The sequence below is a fragment of the Eschrichtius robustus genome, chromosome 6, assembly GCF_028021215.1.
Source record: "Eschrichtius robustus isolate mEscRob2 chromosome 6, mEscRob2.pri, whole genome shotgun sequence".
Lineage (NCBI taxonomy): Eukaryota > Metazoa > Chordata > Mammalia > Artiodactyla > Eschrichtiidae > Eschrichtius > Eschrichtius robustus.
The window spans coordinates 79,212,729-79,234,354 of NC_090829.1; the positions used below are offsets into that span (position 1 = coordinate 79,212,729).

The 21,626-nt window shown below is 37.2% G+C and overlaps 1 protein-coding gene and 1 pseudogene across 4 annotated transcripts in view; both read left to right on the forward strand.

The window, feature by feature from the left end:
- The window catches only part of IQCB1 (IQ motif containing B1), a 48,431-nt gene extending 31,497 nt beyond the window's left edge, over positions 1-16,934 (forward strand). For 2 of the 4 annotated variants that reach the window (XM_068546645.1, XM_068546646.1), the window contains exons 10-15: positions 458-567; positions 4,257-4,399; positions 6,004-6,152; positions 13,235-13,366; positions 14,845-15,001; positions 15,838-16,927. In XM_068546645.1, coding sequence (XP_068402746.1) covers positions 458-567; positions 4,257-4,399; positions 6,004-6,152; positions 13,235-13,366; positions 14,845-15,001; positions 15,838-16,067 — 921 coding nt within the window. In that variant the 3' untranslated portion in view covers positions 16,068-16,927. Of the gene's footprint in view, positions 1-457; positions 568-4,256; positions 4,400-6,003; positions 6,153-13,234; positions 13,367-14,844; positions 15,002-15,837 lie in introns of all 4 variants that reach the window. The other 2 variants (XM_068546647.1, XM_068546648.1) reach the window with 2 other exon arrangements.
- LOC137765726 (pirin-like) lies at positions 8,075-10,034 on the forward strand (annotated as a pseudogene).
- Positions 16,935-21,626: the final 4,692 nt, after the last annotated feature.

Here is a 21,626-nt window from a genome sequence, read left to right on the forward strand (position 1 = left end):
CCATAGTTTTATGGGAGAAGGAGTTGTTTATGGTCTAAATTTTTAACCCCAGAGCCTTTTTTTTTTTTAACCTATACAAAGAGTCCCTCATACCCTTGAATCTTTGAATAAATGAAGCCAGGCATAGGAAGTGAAGCAAAGATGTTAAAGCATTAAATAAGCAAAACTATGAAATCCTTGTAATGGGAATGGAAGTGAGATTAATCAGGGAGAATTTGAAGCTAACTAGACTGTATCTTGAATATATTCTAGATAATGCCTAACTGAGCTTTCTTTGGGAGATCAGGTTTAATATTCTTATGCCTTCCCTGTCCTGGGCCTATGCAGATGTTGCCTCCTGCTCAGCTTATTAAAGATGGAGATTAATACTTGCCCAGGACTGATATTTTAAGAAGTAAACTTCTAAAAAAGACTTTCCTAGAGATGTCTCTAAATTAATTCTGGCCTTTAATTTCAGAAACTGCATCAAGCAGCTTGCTTGATTCAAGCTTATTGGAAGGGTTTCCAGACTAGAAAGAGATTAAAGAAGCTTCCATCTGCTGTGATTACTTTGCAGAGGAGTTTCAGGTAAAAAATTGGGGTGAGAGGAATTATGATCTGAGAGGGCTAGATATATCTTATTAGAGTATAGCTGAGTGAAAACAGAGTTTGGGGTGTTTTTTTTTTTTTCTTTTTCAATATTCTAATCTGTTTCTTTCATTCTTGCTTCATACATTTCTGAGTACCAGCACTTCATTAACCAGATGTACTTTCAAAAGCAAAGGACATAATGCAAGACAGGAATCTGATGTAACAAATACACAATCCTGTTCACTTAATAAGACTTTTTTGTGGGCCAGGCCTACAGAGGGAGCCAGTAATGGTCAATTATCTCATTAAACCCTTAAAACTAAAAATTGCCATAATTGTTCATATGTAATTATGGTAAGAATGTGTATGAGTACAAAAAGGTTTAAGTATGTTAACCTGATTTTCCTCAGTAAATATGGCATGGATACATATGGTCACTGAGATATGACATAGTTTGTCATTTGTTGCTATTTCAAGTAGACTAAAAATGAAATACTGAAGACATGGCCCAGTTTTTACATGACTAACCCATCCAGATTCTTAGAGGTGACAAAAAGAACACACACACACCACACACAAATGAGTTAGCTCTTAGGTCGTTGTTGATAAATTAGAGCCATCTCAGAGGTGATTTCATGTAACCTAATTTAAAGCCAAATTTTAGTTCACGAAAGTGTAACTTGCATATTCCAGAAGTCAATGTTTTTTTTAAGAAAACTGAAACTATTCTTTTAATAACTGCAGCTGTGTTTCTCAGTTACAAATGTGTTTTAAAATAGTGAACTAAAATTTAGCTTTAAGTTAGGCTGCATGAGAAATCACCTCCAAGATGGCTCTACTTTATCATAAATGACCCTAGGAGCTAAGTCATTTGTGTCTGTGTGTTTTCTTTCCATTGCCTCTAAGAATCTGGATGGGTTAGTGGAAGGTCTTGAAGCCACTCTGGCTGTGTCCCTTAGTGGACATGCTTTTCATTGATAAAAGTTTCCTTCAGAGAAGACTTAAAAGATAAGTTATTAATATCATTGGGCATGAGTTTTGTTGATAGCCAAAAAAACATTAATTTTTTAAGCATGCTTCAAGTGCCTAATATATGCCAGAGGCTGTGCTAGGTATTGGGAGAGTTAAACAGACTTGAGTTTGTATCCCTCCTCAGCAACTTATGGGCTGAATGATCTTGGACAAGTTGCCCCACCTCTCTCAGCCTCAAATTTCCCATCTATAAGATGGGGATAATTGTCTATGTACCTCACAAAATTAAAATAATAGAAAGTTTTTTGCAGCATGTTACTGGGCACTTAGAATGTGGTAGGGAGGAAAATGCATATGGCACATTTTTTGCCCTTGAAGATTTACAAATCTAGTTAGGCAGGCAGATCTGTTAAGTAAATAGTACTCATGAGAGGCAAGTATAATCCATTCCAGCACTGCTCAAAGTTTGTCTATCCTACTAGCTATTTCTTTACAAATATTAAAAAAGTTATTTCTTTGGTTAAATAAATTTGGGAAATGATGAATATTTTGAGAGTCACAGTGTATATTCTTCTATTCAAGAGTCTGAGATGTTCTTGGTATAGCTTTACCTTTGTAGTGAACTCAAGAGTAGTTATCCCTTATGGATTCTTCCAGCTACCATTCTCAGCTATGTATCCTCTTACCTTTAAAGGTGCCCCTATGCCGTGGATTCAGACCTTTAATGTTTAGTCTTACAGTAGTTGCCAAATTTGCCAGTTTACTTTTCTTTGTAATATTAAAATCTTTACTTAAAAGTATCCTAGGATTAAAGATTTTGTCCACTTAGAGGGGTATCTGTGGAATCTAATTAAGGTTCCACTGTTTTAAAATAGAAATTCCATTGCTTTATGTAACAACACCAGACCAGTTATAAATATATCCATTATAAGACATTAGCCATGAAGCCAAAATTATTTAAATCTCACATTATAATGAGTTTTTAGTTTTTTAATCTCCAGTTTGCTCCAGGCTTCAGCACCTTTCCTCTTCTATTAGTTGCAACAGTTTATGCAAATTTCTTTTACTTCCTTTGTAGCTGGGCTTTCTGCCAAGGTTATTTCTGTCTCTCTGTGGTCAGGTTATTATCTCAGAGTAATTTCCCTCTCCCATGTTTTTTTGGGGGAGGGACTGCCCACCACTCACAGTTATGGACCTAGATTCATCAGAGCTTTGGATTCAACAAGAGGTACTCTTTTACAGTCACACCCTTGCTAAAGCACTTTCTTGGGGGTTTCTTCTTTATTTAATCACTTTTCATGGTCAGAAACTTTGTTTTCTGTTAAGTACCCTTTTCCTCAGCAAGGTTTACTGAAGCAGCTAACAGCTGCCTCACAAGCAGGACAGCTCACAATTTACCTTCCTCTATCATGGTGCTGATACTTAGGTATTTTAATTTTATTTGTTTGACTTTGTAGGGGAAGAAAACAATTTTTACCTCTATATATTTTAAGTTTGGTGGTTGGGGCCCTGAAAATTATACTGACAAAAACAAAAACAGATTAACAAGAGAAAAACAGTTCCTTAACATGTGTAGCACACATCACATGGAAGAAACCTGACATGATGCATAACTTAAACGGGTGGTTAGAATTTGGGCTTATATAGCTCTCGCCTTCTGAGATGGCCCACACTCTGTGGAGTGTGTTTCTCCCAGGGCCGTTCTCACCTTTTGAGACAGACCACATTTTGTCTATGGAACATGTATTTCTCTAAATAAATCCACTTCTTACCTTAAAAAAAAAAAAAAAAGAATTTGGGCCTATATAGACGTTAACAAAGAATAACTTACAGAGAAGTGACAGGTGAAAAGAAAAGGATTTTAGGTTTCTGAGGGCAGCAAACTGTGGGAAGGTAAGTCTATTGGGGAAGGTAAATATATTGGGGAACTTATGGGAGATATGGGTTATTTGTGCAGGTCTATCTTAGCATCAACTTTCCATCTCTATGGCCATAAAACTTCCTTGGGAGGGGAAATTTATGGCAGTCCTCATTTCTCAGCTGTTTCTGCTTTTAGTCAGTTAAGGGATCCTCTGGGAAGGCTTCTTTCTGTGTTTCCTGATTCTCATTTGCCTCCAGCTCAAAACGATCTTTATGCCAGAGTGGCATATTCCACTACCCTTCAACTTCCCCCTTGAAACCGAGCTTAAGGGCATAACTCTATCTCTTCTTTGTTTGCCTTAGGGACAGTGATTGCTTCTTTGAAATTTTTATTTTTTCATAGTTTATAGCATTCCATCCAGTGAATGAACCAGTATTTATTTATAAAACTCACTATTGTAGGACATATGGTTTGTTTTCAGCTTGTTACTGTTGTAATGCTATGGAGAACATCCTTTAACGTAAGTCTTTACATACTTATCGGATTTTTCCTGAAGAAAATTATTAGAAATGGAATTAATTGGTTAACATTTTTAAGGCTTTTGATACATATTTTAAGTATTTCTTCAGAAATATTTTGATGCATGTATCCAAAATATTTCTTCAGAAAGGTTGTAGAGCAGCACATGAAAAGTTATTTCATCATACTCTAACTACACTAGGAATTATGTTTAAAATTTTTTTTGCTGTCTGTATTTATATGATTACTAGTGAGGTTAAGCCGTTTTTCATAAATGCTTCTTGAGTGGACATATAATTATGAAAATTGTGTGTACTTAATGTTTCCATCACAGATCTAAACGAACAAAGATGTTACTGAAGCTAAGTAGACAGAAGGAAGAAGAGGACCGCAGATTACAACTGCAACTTCAAAGGCAGAGAGCCATGAGACTTTCCCGAGAATTACGGCTGAGTATGCTTGAAATAGTTCATCCAGGTGTGTGGCAGTATCAGTTTTATAAGTGTAATTAAGACTGATTAGGGTATCTTTTAATAAACCAAATTTCCTAGCTACCTGATGATTTATTTTTTTAAATGTGGACCTTTTCCCTGTTTCTCCTTTTTCAGATAAATCTTATTAAATCTCTTGAGTCAAAAAAAGTTATTATTTTTATTTTGATTAAGGCCTATTAGTTGATGATGAGCAATCTCTCCAGTAATTTTTCTTTTCTTTCAGATAAATTAGTGAAACATAAAATTTTATGCTTAAAGATATCTGTCTTTGACATAAAGAAAGAACCCCCTTGAACTTAAGTAAGGTGTTAGAATATTGCTACATTCTGCCCTCAGAACTCAGTACAAACCTTGTGACACCTCTTGCCACTTTTGACACACTAAGCTGAAATTAATATTAAAGTGTAGTCTGGGAGATGTGAGTCATTTCAAGATTCCTTTTTTGTTCTACTCCTTCCCCCTTCTACTACTCATTCCCAGTATCCTTCACTAGCCTCTTATTTCTCTTTCTTTCCCTTACATACAGATGTTTCCCAGGGTTCCATCCTTACCCCATTATTCTCATGTTGCTGTTCCTGAGGTATCCCAACCATAACTGCAGCTTCAACTACCAACTGAGTGCTTAGCACTCTGGAATCTTGTCTGCATCCTCACCCTCTCTCCTAAGCTCTAGACCAGCCCTGCCCAGTAGAACTTTCTACAAACTGAAATGTTCTATATCTTCATAATACCAATGGCTAGAGGTAGCTGTTGACTTGAAATGTGGCTAGTGCACTTGAGGATCTAAAATTTTATTTTACTTTCTTTAAATTTATGTAACCATTTGTGGCTAGTGCCTACTACATTGGACAACACAGCCCTGTAGCCAGCTGCCTATTGGTTAGCTTTACTTAGATATCCACAAGCATCCTCAAAACTAGTCATTATCTTCCCTCACTGATTTCCTCTTCCTGTATTCCTCATCTCTCAGGTTATTGCACCAACAGTCTATTCAGTGTCCCATCTATGAGACATCCTAGAATTTTTTCCCTCCCTCCACATCTAGTTCACCACTAAATCCTATCAATTTTTGGTACTGTCTCTCAAATATAGCCCTTTTTATTTTTACCTTCTGCCTTATTCTATCATTTAGCTCCTGTGAACCCTAGACTATATGCTGACCAACTCCCAGAAAGTCATCTGTAGAACTAACTGAGTGACTAAAGAGAAATTTAGAACCACGCAGAGTAGGTAACATATATACACAATGTGCCTTTCCCTTTTGGTAGTACTGAATGACTTTCTAACTATTTACTTGTGATTATTTTTTCTAAATGTTCTTGCTATTGGATTTTTAGCCCTTTTCTCATTCCTCTGAGACAAAAAAATGATATGAGTCTTTTCTAAAGAAGATGCATAATCTGAGAAAGCTTTTGGAGCGTTTTGTATCTAAAATCTTACAACCATTGTAAAATAATAGAATTGGGAAAATCAATATTGAAAAAAATAAAAGGACTGCAAGATTGTTGGTACTTTCATTGTCCTGATTCTAGAACTTGAGAAAGCATAGAAGTGAGTATGTTGTAATAGTGTTTGTTATCTTTTTAGGTCAGGTGGAAAAACATAATCGGGAAATAGAAGAGAAATCAGCATTGATTATCCAGAAACATTGGAGAGGGTACAGGGAAAGGAAGAATTTTTGCCAACAGAGGCCATCTCTTGTGGAGTATAAAGCAGCTGTCACACTTCAGAGAGCAGTGAGTCTGATTTAGTAAAAACAGTACTGGATTAGGAGGCAAAGACATGGGTTCAAACCTGACTTTCCTGTTTACCTGCTGTAAAGTCTTGGTCAAGTCACTTAGCTTTTCTGAGCCTTAGTTTCTTAAAATGAGAACATCCTTATCACTGGCCAAAATGATTTAGACATTCAGTCCTTAGTATTTCCATAGACGCTTGTACATCATTTACCAAAATGCAGTGTTATTTGTTAATTTTTTTCTTTCTTACTTGAGCAATGAGACTCTCAAGGGTAAGGAACTAAGTCTTATTTATTGTCAGCTTCCTGAATGTGCTTGACGTATGAATGAATGTCTACCCTATCTTTTTCACTCAGTTGTTATGTGGATCAGATGACCTAATTTATGGGAAAGTATTTTGTCAGTTGTAAAGTCCTACGTAGGAGCAGCGTATCATATTAGATGTTTTTTAATGTGCAGGTAATACATTAGGTATAATTAGATCATTATAATTCTTGAATTATAGAATCGTGTTCTTAAATGATGATCTTCCTGGGATTTATCTGGAGCATAGTAATATTTTATTGCCTTGGAAAAACATAGTACAAGGCTGTCTATTTCACTTAATGACCAGTTTTCCTAATATCTAGTTATTATACATAGTTAACGTTCATATTAGGATTTCAGATCATGTAGCATTTAGTTTTATAATCCCTTATTGTTAAACTTTAGGTCAATTTCAGTTTTTCACAGTGATAGATTTTGAACGGTCTCCTTATTGATTTCTCTGATTAAGGTTTTACAAAGATTTTTTAAACCGCTTAAAAAATAGAGTAAATACTAGGGAAATAGGAAGAGATGTCTGCCGCCTCCATCTTTCTCAGGCTCTTTTGGGGATTTTAGGCCATGTGTGCAACAAACAGTCCTGCACCATCACTGAATCACACCCACATCTGCTGTTTACCCTCTGCTAAGCAATGCCATCTAAGGATTAACCCATGGACCCGTGGATATCAGTGCCTTGGGTCCTTTCTAATACCTTTACCTCATGGCTACCGTCTTTTTTTTTTTTTTTGGCTGGGCTCCGTGGCAGCATGCAGGATCTTAGTTCCCCCACCAGGAATGGAATCTGTGTCCACTGCAGTGGTGCAGTGGAAGCACGGAGTCTTAATTACATGTGGAAATGCTACTATTTTACATATATTGAGTTATGCTTATGTAACTCAGTACATGCAAAATATTAATTTCACCTGTTTTTACCTTTTTATTCTGCCTCCCAGAAAATTTAAAATTACATATTTGACTCACTTTATATTTCTATTAGCACTGCAGATGACCTTGATAACAAAGAAAAGGAAATAATTATCAATTTCGCAGAAGGAAGTTGGAATATCATTTCATTGAACTTATCCCTCAGGAGGAACTGGTTATTAGTGTCCTTGGCAGACAAAGGCCAGAACTGTTGTTTGCCTTCTGTCCCTCACTTTGCCTAAAAGAGAGGCATTGTTTCTCAGACAGATAAAAATCAAGAAAACCTTATGTAAACCTGCTAATTTCAAATTACACATCCTTACGTAAACAAGTTGGAGTTCTCTGTAGTGGTATAGTATTAGAATTAAATTTGAAGAATTAGCTGTCTTTTCCTTTTTAATGTTCCAGGATTTTCTTTTCTTGCTTTTTCATCTCTTAAGAAGCTCAGAAGGGGCCCCCAAGCACGCTGGAGTACCGGGTACCCATGGGGCCAGGCGGGGCCGGTGCCGTCGATCAGTTAGCAGGACCCCACCCTCCCCGGCCAGCTTTAGACTCCCAGGGGAGCCTCCAAGGGAGATGGTCAGAGATGCTTAAATGGTCCTCTGCAATTTGGTGCAAGTGGCAAATGACTTTTCTTTCTGCAGAGCACTGCAATCTGCTAAGCTTCAGCATGCTCTCATTTTAGCCTTTATATGGCATCCTGCAAGGTTACCCTCTTAGTGCTTAGCTGGGAGCAGTCGGAAAGGGTTGGAGCATGGGTCCGCAGAAGCATTGGCTGACCTTAGTTTAAAAATCTGGATCCATTTTTACTGTTTGATGAATTTAAAGGTGGTAGACTAGGTGGATTTCCTGATCACCCACACTGAGGTTTTGAAACAGTGTATTACCTCCTGGAAGGGGGTTAGCATGGCCAGCGAAGACTTCTGTGGACATGCTGGTCAGTTGAACACAGGAGACCTGCAGTGGATGACCATGGGCTGGGGCATTGTGCATGCGGAGATGCCTTGCTCGGAGGAGTCAGTCCATGGCCTACAGCTGTGGGTTAATTTGAGGAGCTCACAGAAGATGGTGGAGCCTTGGTACCAGGAAGTGAAAAGCAGCGAAATCCCTAAACCCGTAAGGATGGTGTTACCATTGCTGTCATTTCTGGAGAAGCCCTGGGAATCAAGTCCAAGATTTACACTTATACACCAACTTTATATTTGGACTTCAGATTGGACCAAGGAGCAAAGCATTCCCAGCCTGTTCCTAAAGGGTGATCAAGCTTCATTTATACCATATCTGGAAACGTGCATATTGGACCTGATAACACACAACAAAAGATAGAACCTCATCACACAGCTGTGCTGGCGGAAGGTGACAGTGTCCAGGTGGAGAACAAGGATCCTGAGAGAAGCCACTTTGTCCTAATTCCTGGGGAGCCATTAAGAGAACCAGTTGTTGGGACTTCCCTGGTAGCGAGTGGTTAAGAATCCGCCTGCCAAGGCAGGGGACATGGGTTCGATCCCTGGTCCGGGAAGATCCCACATGCCGTGCAGCAACAAAGCCCTTGCGCCACAACTACTGAGCCTGCGCCGTAGAGCCCACGAGCCACGACTACTGAAGCCCGCGTGTCTAGAGCCCGTGCTTTGCAACAAGAGAAGCCACCGCAATGAGAAGCCTGTGCACCGCAACTAGAGAAAGCCTGTGCGCAGCAATAAAGAAGGCCCAACGCAGCCAAAAATAAATAAATTAAATAAGTAAATTTTAAAAAAGAGAGAGAAACAGTTGTTCAACATGGAAAAGTGTGCTGACCCCTAAAGAATCCAAAATGTGATTCTTTCTTGACTTGAAATTTTTGTAATCTTCTGTTATTGTCAGCAAGGTGCTACTAGTTTTCAAAAATGACTTAGACCCATCATGTAAGGACACAGCCTCATATACTGCAGAGACACCAAAACTATGACAAGATTTGCCCTTTTTTTTTTTATCAGATCAGTTCAGTTCTTGACATCAGCCAATGCTATTTAACTGACAACTACAGTAAATCTTTAAAGTTCTCATCACAAGGAAAAAAAAAATTCTCTATGTATGGTGACAGATGTTAACTAGACTTTTTGTGACAGTCATTTCCCAATATATACAAATATCGAATCATTATGTTGGACACCTGAAACTAATACAATATTGTATGTCAATTATACCTCAATTTAAAAAAATAAAGAAGGTAAAAAGAACTAAAACTACAAAAATGGTCATGATAGAACCAAACCTAAGAATGTTTTGAATAAAGAGATTGCCATTGCTGATGACAGCCTGCAATGGATGAGTGAGATCTAATTGCATATGTTTATCTGAAGTTTGGTCTTTATAATCATACACAATCCTAAAAACCTGTTTTACAGTCCTCGAGGATCTGATGCTGGGAAAATAACCGTTTGCTATTCAGATGTGCCTGAGTTTGTTTCAAATTAAGAACTACAGAAATATGCACCATTTTAGTGGTAGAAGAAAATATTCTTGTCACCCGGAACTTTTTGAATGTCTCTTTTTACTCTAGGTTCATTTTTGATGCACACAAATGAAGAGATTTCTCAGGCCTTTCTTGATTTCAGAAATGTGAAAAATGGCTTTGAAAGAGCCAAATCCTGGAAATCAAAGACTGGAAACTAGTGACAAGCACAAGGGCAGGTCTGGCTGCCTTCTAGAATTTTCCATTTGTGGCATCCACCAGTTCAGTGCATCCAGTTTCCAAAGCTGACTTTGCCAATGCTTCTAAAGAATTCCACACTAAAGTGATAAACATGGTTTTTATAGCAATGTATGTGAGATATTTCCTGGCACAAGCAAATAAACCTAATTGTTCCTTCCTTAAAAAAACAAAAAAAAGAAGCAGCAGCTCAGAAGGAAGGTGATGTTTGCTGGCGTCTGCTCTCTAGAGCCAGAATGATAGCTAATTCTTGCTACTTGATTATAGCAGAACAGTATCAAATATACATATCTATTAAAGACCAACCACAAAAGCACTTACTGAAACAAACCAGTTGAAAAAATAAACATTGGGAGATAAATACAATTTCAGAGAGTCCTAAAATGACAAAGAATGAGTAAAAGAGACAGAGATGCCAAGGTGGACTTTTCTGATCTAAGGGCAAAAATTCCTCTGTTCTGGAAACTTTACTCTGAGTTCCCAGAGTAGCATCATAAGCCTGGCTTCATACTAAAAGCAGGAAGTAGAGGAAAGATAGAAGGAGAAGCAAGGAAGAAAAATTAAAAAAAGGGAAGAATAGAAGAAAAGGAGAAAAATCTCTCAATAGGAGAATGTAAGTGCAGTTGAAGGCTCAAGTACTATAGTAAAAACAGGGGTATTAAGGAAATCTTTATACTGAATGTGAAAACCTCCAAGCCCTTTTTTCTTCTCAGCTCTCAGTGCTGTCAGCTAGGCTTGTATCCTGTAAACAGTAGGTTGAAAACATTTTCTTTAGGAAATCCGAACAGCCCAAGGGAATAGTTATACATGTACTCACAATGAGGTACTCCAATGAAACAGCCCAGTTCAGTAGCCCTATAAAGAAGTACAGAATAGATAAACCCTACCCATCTGCTCAGCATTTCTAAACAGCTTTTTAGTGCCCACTCTTAAATATCAGCTGAAAGTATCACTGGACGTCTGCAGGAAGCTAAGGCCGAAACAAATAGAATAAAACTACTTGGTGGAAATAGAGATACTGCAGGGATAAGAAAACTTTTAAAATGTATTATTTTCTCTGAGAGCTAAAAGAAAATAATACATGAAACAAAAACCAAGATGCTGGATAACAGGGAACAAATGGAATAAAATTTGAAAGAAAAAAAAAGACATAATAAAAGGGCTAGAAAAAAAAAAGACACAATAAAAGGGCTAGAAAAAAAGGTTTGGGAAATCTAGAGAGCAGGGCAAAAAGAAAACAGAACCAGTCTAGGAGGTCAAACATTTGAAACAAAGGAAAAAAAAAAAAACCTGGAGGAGAAGAAATCAAATAATTTAAGATTTCTCAGAATTGAATATCATGTGGTTTAGATTAAAAACACTGAATGTCCAGTACAATGACAAAAATACACTCACATCTATTTCACATTATTGTGAAATACACTGGGGCGAAAAGTACTCCTCAACAGCATCATTGGAAGCTAAAAGATATTGGAGTAAGGCTGTCAAATGTTTGAGGGAAAGTGATTTCCAACTAGAATTCTACATCCAACCAAACCATCAATTAAAGGTAAAGATAGACTAAAGACATTTTTATGCATCACAAAGTCTCTGAAACAAAGGGATAACCCAAGAAAGGACAACATGGAATCCAGGAAACACAAAGGAAAGATGAAAAGAGTCACCAAGATGATGGGGAGGGGGGGATCTCGGGATGACAGCTATATGCACCAAGCATAGGGAATAATCTATCCAGATTGGGACAAGTCAGAAAGCTCCAGAATATGTGTATCTAAGAAAATTAATTTGATAGATTGCCTGATGTGTTTTAACATATGAACAGTTAGGGCAGAAACTGTGATATGTAATCAGTGATAAATATATAGAAAAATAAGCACAGGAAAATAATAGAGTTATTAATTCCAGTGAAAATAAAAATATGCAAGGAAGAAAAAGTAATCATCACTACATGGTTGAAAAATGAATAGCCTTTATGTAGTCATAATAATGTAAACACTGAACATTAACATTAACTAAAATTATGATTTAATAATATTGGATATTTGGAGATATGGAAAGTATGTGTGAAAGAGAGCTAAGTCCTTACCTTTCATACGAGAAAGTCAATAGATAATACCTATCACTGAAAAAAATCACAAAAATGTAGATGGAGATAAACATCAGAAGAAAAACCTGAAAGAACTAAAGTTGCTGTCTTTGGGGGAGAGGTTTTTAACATTTCTTCTAAAACTGACACTTTAAACAATAGTTATATCAACAAACTTTTTGGAAAGCATCAAATAGTAAAATATTTTAGGTTTTGCAGGTCATACGGTTTCTTGGAACTATTCAACTCTACAGTTGTAGCCCAAAGGAAGCTGTGGACAGTATGTAAACAAATGAGCATGACTCTTGTTTCAATAAACATTTGTAGACACTGAATTTTGAATTTCGCATAATTTTCACATGTCATGAAATAATTCTTTTCCTTTTGAACTTTGTAATCATATAAAATGTAAAAAACCATTTTTCAGCTGTTCAAAAACAGGCAGCAGGCTGGATTGACCTGTGGGCCATAATTTGCCAACCCTTGCCTTAAGCAATGTGAACATATAACTTTGATGAAAATAAAAACTACAAAGAAGGGAGAAGAGTGAAAAAAAAAAATTGGGCAGAATAATTTCAAATGTGTCTCCACATCTTGCCTGTTACAAGATTTCTTATCAGGAATTCATTCTGAAGGACAGGAGAAAGCACATTCATTTACCAAGCTTTTTCTTGTATACCTTCTCCTTGATCTTTACAATCCTTAGGCTAAGTACAATTGGGATTCCTGTTTTCTGTAGACATAGAACCTGTCCTACAGAGATTGAATGACTTGCCCAAAATCAAACAGTTTTATAAGGGACTAGAATTAAGACTAGAACCCAAAGCTGATTTCCTATTTTTTTCTCTTTATTGCCTTCTGTACAAATAATACATGAATATATTCTTGTAAAATATTAAAACACTACAGAAGAATATAACAATAAAGTTATTGTCCTCTGTCACCCCAGTCACAATCCTATCTTTCTCCCCATACACAAAAGAGTTAACAACTGTTGTCACTATATGTTTTTACAGGAAGAAAATAGTTCTGTTAGGGAAGAAAAATCACAAATCTTTTTTTTTTTTTTTGTCCCAGGCTCTTAAATTCCTAGCAAAGTGCCGTAAGAAAAAGAAACTATTTGCTCCTTGGCAAGGACTCAGAGAACTCACTGATGCATGCAGAGTTGAACTGAAGCAACAAGTGGATGACTATATCAGAAGACATCCAGTATGTAGGCTTTTGTGCCATGGTACCAGTGTTACATTATTGCAGTGGGTGATATTCACCAACAAATAAGTGTCTCAGCTGTATATGTACATTTATTGTTGGCATAAGGTAATGCAGTTGCTTTACCATAGTCAATGGATTTGGCGTCTTCTTATAATTACGTGGACCGTAGAGGTAAAGTCAATAGTAAAGGAGACTTCACTTCAAATTAGTGGTTTTCCATACTGCATCAGCAAGACTTCTTCACATCCTCACCAACATTTATTATTTTCACATCCTAAAGAATGTGAAGTATTGTGATTTCGATTTGCATTCTCTAATAATTAGTGATTTTGAACATCTTTTCATGTGTTTATTGGCTATTTGTATATCTTTTTTGGAGAAATTTCAATTCAAGTCCTTTGCCCATTTTTTAATCAGGTCGTTTGTTTTTGTGTTGTTGAGTTTTAGGAGTTCTCTGTATATTCTGGATATTAATCCCATATCAGATGTATGATTTACAAACATTTTCTTCCATTCTGTGGGCTGCCTTTTTACTGTTGATAGTGTCCTTTGATACACAAAACTTTTTCATTTTGATGAAGTATAGTTTGTCTGGTTTTTCTTTTGTTGTCTGTGCCTTCAGTGTCATATTTAAGAAATCACTGCCAAATCTAATATCATGAAGCTTTTCCTCTGTCTTTTCTTCTAAGGGTTTTATAGTTTTAGTCCTTCTGTTTAGGTCTTTGATCTCTATTTTTTTTTAATGCACTGTGTGTGATTGTGATGCATTCTCCTGTTTAAAAAAGAAGTGCTGCTTTAGCCATACTCTAATACAGCTGTTACTCTGTGGCTGAAAAGTAAGGTGTTAGCTGGAGTAGGGCTGTATCCAAGATCCATGAACTGGAATATTTGAGAAAGCTGGGGTGTCAAGCTCGATCAGCTTCAATGTTGAGATTATTTCATCCTTGTCCAAACTAATTAGGTAAGTTCCTTTTAAAGTAGCTGACTAGCCAAAAGAATATGGTCCTTTGAATGATTTTGTCCCTTGTTCTGTGAAATTAGAAGCCGTTATAACATTATGGCTTAGATAAGTTTGGGAGCGGGGATAGGACAAGAAGTTAGGTAGTCTTACCGGGTGGGGCTAGAACAAAAGGATTGGTCTTGTTACTCCTCTTCCAGGCCAGTATCTTTACCAAACCATTTGTAATGTTTACTATGATTCCTCAATCTTATCTCTTCTCCCAGAATACCATACTATGTGAGGAAGTGAGGTATAGGAGCATACCAAAAAGAATCTGGCCCACCTGCATTTTCATTTAAAGCTACTTTTAAGAGGCTATTTAATGCTTGCTCAAGAGTACAAGGTAGATATCAACCATAACATTCAATTGATGAGAGACAGCTAAGCATTTTAGAACCTCTACTAAGTGGTTAAGTGAAACATACTTTGATATATGTGTCCTTCATGTGACAATTTTTTTGTCCTTTGTTCCCAGGGTTCTGAGGTATCAGGTGTGATCAACAGGGAGCTCCATTCCCAAGCACAAGAACGACTGCAACACTACTTCATGGGCAGGGCTCTAGAAGAGAGAGCCCAACAGCACAGGGAGGCACTGACGGCTCGGATCAACACCAACATTGAACAGTTAATGAGTATGTGCTCATTCCATTTTTGCTTCCTAAAAGGAACAGCCTATGTAAGATTTTGTGACATCTAGATCTTCAGAAGGAAAACACCATTTAGTGGTCTATTAGCCCATCTCCTATCCTCAGAAATTTCTCCTTCTAGATCATATCAGCACACAATGATTTCAAATGATGCAGACCCCATAACCTTCTTGACTGCTTCCCTCAGCCTTGCAATCATTGATATGTGTCAACTTAGAAAAGTTATTAATTATAAAGATGCTGAGCCCTACTAGCCAGATTCTATTATATAGTATGAAAAGCTTTTTGAACATATTTTAAAAGTAGATGATGAGAGTGGTTATGGTGGCACTTCAATGAAGTGTTTTCACAAAAATTAATTCATCTGCTTCTCACAACCACTGGTGCATTTAATGAGAGATCTCATCCATGAAGCCAGTGTTTCAGATGGCCTCTGAAACACTTTTAGTATTTGTGGAGCAAAAAGGGCCAGGGTCCTCTCTTTAGTGCCATTACTTGCAAATTTTGTGTTTTTGAATGGATAGGTGGCTGGAACTGAGCCTCTCATCTGTAAAGATTCTGCTATTAAAAGTTCCTGCTCTTTTAAATAAACCATCTAAAAAAATCTACCTCTTTCTTTTATTCTTTCCCTTTAAACATGGAAGCGTGGGCTACAACTTGTGAATAGTCACATGCCATCTACAGCTGACAATAATAATAGACTCAGAGTTGGAACCTTGTTTTTGCCTGCTATTGCAGAGTTCCAACTCTGTAGTTTCCAAGTTCCTATTTGTTTGGTACAGAACTCTTCCACTCACCTTTTTATTTTCTGTTTACCACAGAAGCACCAAGTCTGAAGGAGGCAGAAGGAAAAGAACCTGAGCTCTTCCTAAGCAGATCCAGGCCTGTGGCAGCCAAGGCCAAGCAGGCCCATCTTAACACCCTGAAGCATATACAAGCACCCTGGTGGAAGAAGCTTGGGGAAGAAGCAAGAGATGAGATTGATATCCCAAAGGATGAACTTAGTATAGAATTAGGAACTTTATTAATTGGTGGAACCAAACCCCCTTAAGGGAGTTACCTGGAGGAATGACAAATTATATTTCAAGAGATTATATTGGTTCTGCCTCTGACATGCTAGTAGACTAGCGTTATCCTAACTCATGATTTTCCAGAGGTTCCTCTCCAAACAAGACTTGAAGGCAGTAAGCAGAGTTATCTTCTACCTCGATTTCAGTTCTTTTTCTTTTTCCGTACTTCCATCCTTGGCCACACATAATAATTGGTATGGCTTTTATTATGGAACTAAACTCAGCATTGTATTCTATTGCATATATGAAATGTGATATTTCTATTTTTGTTTCTGCTGTTTTCCAACTAAAGGTGTTTTCTAAATAAATATTTTCAACAATTGTTCTGAAAAACTTGTCAGGGTTACTTCAGCTTTTCACATTTATTGATTTTTCTATTAATATAGGAAATGTGCTCTTGGCATTTATTACAGTGAGGAAAAGAAGTGGTCATTTGAAAGACATTTGACTATTTTCTACCAAACAGTGTTTGAACTCAATTTCTATCTTGTTATTTCTAAAAGGAACTACATTAAAAAGTCCTCCTAGGATTCAGTGCAAGAAAAATTTCTCCTGATAAAACTGCATTCTTTCTATTAAACTAAGAGAACTGTATAACCCACTATTTGCGTTTTGATTTGTCTGTTAGGAATCTCAGAGCTAAAACAATGCTTACTTTCTGTTATGATTCTCAATACCTACATGATTATTTGGTTCCAATCTAATAATTTCTGATTTTCCTGTTTATCTTTAACTGTGTTTTAATACCAGAAGCCACCTCTATTTGTGTTTGTGATAATATGGAATTTAAGTTAAAATCAATAAATTATTGACTCCATATCATAAGGAACCTGGAGTGTGCTTTTTCTATAAATGAGTAGGAAAACCAGTATTTCCGGATGGGAAGACCAAATACTATAATGTTGTTCATCCCACCAAAGTTAGTTTAGTAAAATTCTAGTCAAGATTCTAATGTAATTTTTATTCATAATTGAAAATGAATAAAATTCATTTGTAAGAATAAGCAGATGAGAGTTCTGATTTCACTTAGAAGGTAAAAAGCTCCATGAGAATGTTTCTTCCATCTTAACAAAAAAAATGCCAGGTAATCTATAAAAATCATTTTTCTTGAGCTTATCAGATAGTTGAGGCCTCAAGATAACCAAGTAAATTGATGGGACTCAGTATCTGTGAAATAAACCATTTCATCTTTTTTTTTTTTGTAATTTATTTTTGGCTGTATTGGGTCTTCATTGCTCCACGTGGGCTTTCTCTAGTTGCGGCGAGCAGGGGCTACTCTTCGTTGCGGTGTATGGGCTTCTCATTTCAGTGGCTTCTCTTGTTGTGGAGCATGGGCTCTAGGCGCACGGGCTTCAGTAGTTGTGGCATGCAGGCTCAGCAGTTGTGGCGCATGGGCTTTGTTGCTCCACCGTATGTGGGATCTTCCAGGACCAGGGCTCGAACCCATGTCCCCTTCATTGGCAGGCGGATTTTTAACCACCGCACCACAAGGGAAGTCCCCCATTTCATCTTTAGTAGAGCACAAGAGACAAAGGTGGCTGGATAGGAAGAAATCAACTAAACTGTTAACAAATTCTTAGGAGTCCTAGGGGGTGCAGTGGATAAGGCTGCGCTTCCAGTGCAGGGGGCCCGGGTTTGATCCCTGGTCAGGGAACTTTATCCCACATGCATGCTGCAACTAAGAGCTTGCATGCCACAACTAAGGAGCCCACGTGCTGCAACTAAGGAGCTGGCTAGCCACAACTAAGGAGCCTGCCTGCCACAACTAAGACCTGGTGCAACCAAATAAATAAATACATGTTTTAAAAGCAAAACAAACAAAAAAAACATTCTTAAAGGCCAAGTGTGGGTAGCATGTCAGTTTAGAATATCTAGGACCTTCCGAAGGAGAAGTTATAGACCTCTACCAAACACAAACAAGAAAGTTTGGGAGCAGGGCAGACCTGAAGAGATGCCTTTAGTGGCACAGGCAAACGTGAAGTGATAGGCTGCTATTGGGTGACATGCCCAAAGACTCACCTGCTTTCCCAAACCCTTCTCTTAAAAGTCTTAAGCTGCTAGAGCAGGGGCAGCAAGCCCTGTTACCTCCAAGGCTCAGAGAAAATTCCATTGCGCTTAAGGAAGGAACAGAAACAAAACCTAGCTGTCTGTGTGTTGGGCGTGTGGGGTAGCGAACAGTCTAGCCCCCAGATACAAGTAGAGATCCAGTGTTGCTGAGGGCGGGATAGAAATAAAAACCCTCTCTCCTGGGAGGGAGGCAGGAAATGATTTTGGGCCCAGAAATCCTACACCAATACAAAGCAGATGTCTGCTAATGCTAATGATTGCTACTGAACTTTAATGATTAAATATTGAAGACTTTATTCATCTTAAAACTGAAAGTTTGTACCCTTTAACCAGCATCTCCCCATTTCCCCCATCTAGCCCCTGGGAACTACCATTCTACCTTCTACCTTATGTTTCTGAGTTTGACTTTTTTTTTTTTTTTTTTTTTTTTAAGATTCCACATAACAAGTGAGATCATATAGTTTTTCTCTGTCTGGCTTATTTCACTTAGCACAATATCCTCCAGGCTCATCCTTGTCACAAATGCAGGATTTCCTTTCTTCTCATGACCAAATAATATTATATGTTTATATTTTCTGACATCTTCTGTATCTATTCATCCATTAACACTTAGATTGTTTTCATATGTTGATGATTGTGAATAATGCTGCAATGATGCCTCTGAGATACTGATTTCATTTCCTGCAGGTATATACCCTGAAGGGGGCTTGCTGGATTACATGGTAGTTCTATTTTTGGGTTTTGTTTTTTTTTTTTTTTTAGGAACCTCTATACTCTTCCATAATGGCTGTACCAATTTACACTCCAACCAACAGTGTACAAGGGTTTCCTTTTCTCCATATTCTTGCCAACACTTATCTCGTTTTTTTTAATAAAAGACATCTTAACAGGGGTGAGGTGATATCTCATTGTGGTTTTGATTTGCATTTCCCTGATGATTAGTGATGCTGAGCACCTTTTCATGTACTTTTTGGCCATTTGTGATATAATGTTATCCACTGGAGTTAATGCAAACTCCAAAGTTGAGGTCATAGTCCCCAACAAAATTCCCTCATAAATTCAGATATACCCAGACTTCCCACACTTCTGACCAACTTACCACAAATTTGGGGGTTCCCACAAACCTATCAGGTTTGATAATTCTCTAGGATAAACCAGAGAACTCAGGAAACAAAATACTTTTGACTAGTTTTGCTGTAGTGATACAAATAAGGTTTAGCCAAGTAAAGAACACTTAGGGCAAGGTCTTGGAGGATCCCAAACATGGAGCTTCCATGCCTTCTCCCCATGGAATCAGGATGCATCACCATCCTGGCACACGGATGTGCTCACCAACCAGGAAGTTCAAATGACCCTTAATGTTCAGAGTTTTTACTGGAGTTTCATTACATAGGCATGATTAATTGTACCACTGGCCATGTGACAGAAATCAATCCCCAGCCCCTGACAGCTCGCCAGTGGTCAGAAGGTCAGGCTGATATCATGTGGCTCGAAGCCTCAAAACTCTAATCCCTTTGAGCCCACCACAAAGAATAAAGACACTCCTATCGCTCAGGAAATTCCAAGGGTTTAGAAGCCCCATCCCAGGAACTTGAGGCAAAGAACAAATTCTTTACTATACAACAACCCCACATTAACTGTCTGATACAAAGAGAGATGTACCCATATCTGGGCATAAACAGTATCTACCTTAGTCTTTTCTGTTCTACACATGTATGACGTTTAGTCAAAAATTGAGACACACAAAAAAGCTGGGAAAAAAAAAAACTTTTGTCGAGAGATAACAAACCCAGATTCAGAGATGACTCAGATATTGGAATTCACAAAAAAATACCATAATAACTGTTATTAATAAAAGACAAAATGTAAAAGTAAACAACGTGCAAAAACAAATGGAGAATTTCACAGAGATGGAAGCTTTTAAAATAGATTAGTGGAAATGCTAGCAAAAGCACGATATCAGAGGTTAAGTTCGTTAGCAGTTCTTTGACAAGTTCATTAGCAGACTAGAATTGAATAAGGAATAGGTAAATTTGCCAATACATCAATAGAAATTTTCCAAACAGAAACACCAAGAGAAAAGAAAAAAATGAGGGGTGGGGCAGTAAGGAGAACAGAGCCTCCAAGAGCTAGGAGACAATATCAAACAATATGACATGCAAGTAATTGAAGTCCCAGAAGCAGAAGAAAGAGAAATGAGGTAGAAATAGATGAAGTAAAAATGGCCAAGGAGTTTTGAAAAATTAATGAAACACAGATTCAAGAATCCCAGAGAACCTCAAGCAGGATAAATAACAATTATGTTACAAATGTAAAAACACACCTAAATACATCATAGTCACATTGCTTCAAATCAAAGATAAATAGGAAATCATGAGAGCAGAGAAAAAGGAAAATTTTATACCAAGAAACAAATATAAGAGTTTCAACAGACTTCTCATCAGAAACTATACAAGCCTGAAGACAATGGAAATGACATCTTTAGAATGCTAATAGAAAAAACTATCAACCCAGAATTCCACATACAGCAATAATATCTTTCAAAAAATTAAGGCAAAATAAAGATATTTTCCAGAAAAACAAAGCTGATCATAAAGGAAAAACTAAAGATTTTTTAGAAGAAGGAACAGGATACAAGATAGAAATTAGATCTACACACAAAAAAGTGAGGGAAATTGTAAAAATTAAGTAAATATAAAAGATTTTTTCTTATTTTTAATCAATTTAGAAGTTAATTTACTGTCAAAGATAGAGAATCTCAAAAGCAGCAAAAGAGAAGTGACTTGTCACATACAAGGGATCCTCAATAAAATATCAGCAGATTTGTTATCAGAAACATTGGAGGCCAGAAAGCAGTGGGCCAATATATTCAATGTGCTAAGAGAAAAAACCTGTCAAACAAGAATCCCATATCTAACAAAACTGTATTTCAAGAGTGTGAGAGAAATTAAGGCATTCACAGATTAACAAAAGCTGAGGAAGTTGATTATCACTACACCTGCCTGGCAAGAAATGTTTAAGAGTCCTGCAGGGTGTAATGAAAGGACATTAGACAGTCAAAGCTGGTATGAAGAAATAAATATCTCGATAAAGGAATCTGGGTGATGGCAGGCATCTGATTGAAGACAACAGCATCTGAGAAAATAGAAACCCTACCATTTGGATGATTCAGTGAACAAACCGTGGATTCATGGCTGTGGTTTTTCCATAGACTCTTAATCATTTCCTACTTAGGACTGTTGCAAAATAATTCATATATGTAATGGGGATGTGTAAAGTCTCAAAGGATGACAGAAAAGCTATACATTTAAAGTAAGATCTGGGAAAAAAAGCATTTATAGGACTCGCTCTCACAGGTCACATTTACATTTAAAATAAAAGCAACCATATGGAAATATTAGGCCAGTTTGTTTTTAAATGTCTATTTCTGACTTCTGAATGTATTTACTTGAGTTTGTAAATGTCTCAAAGAA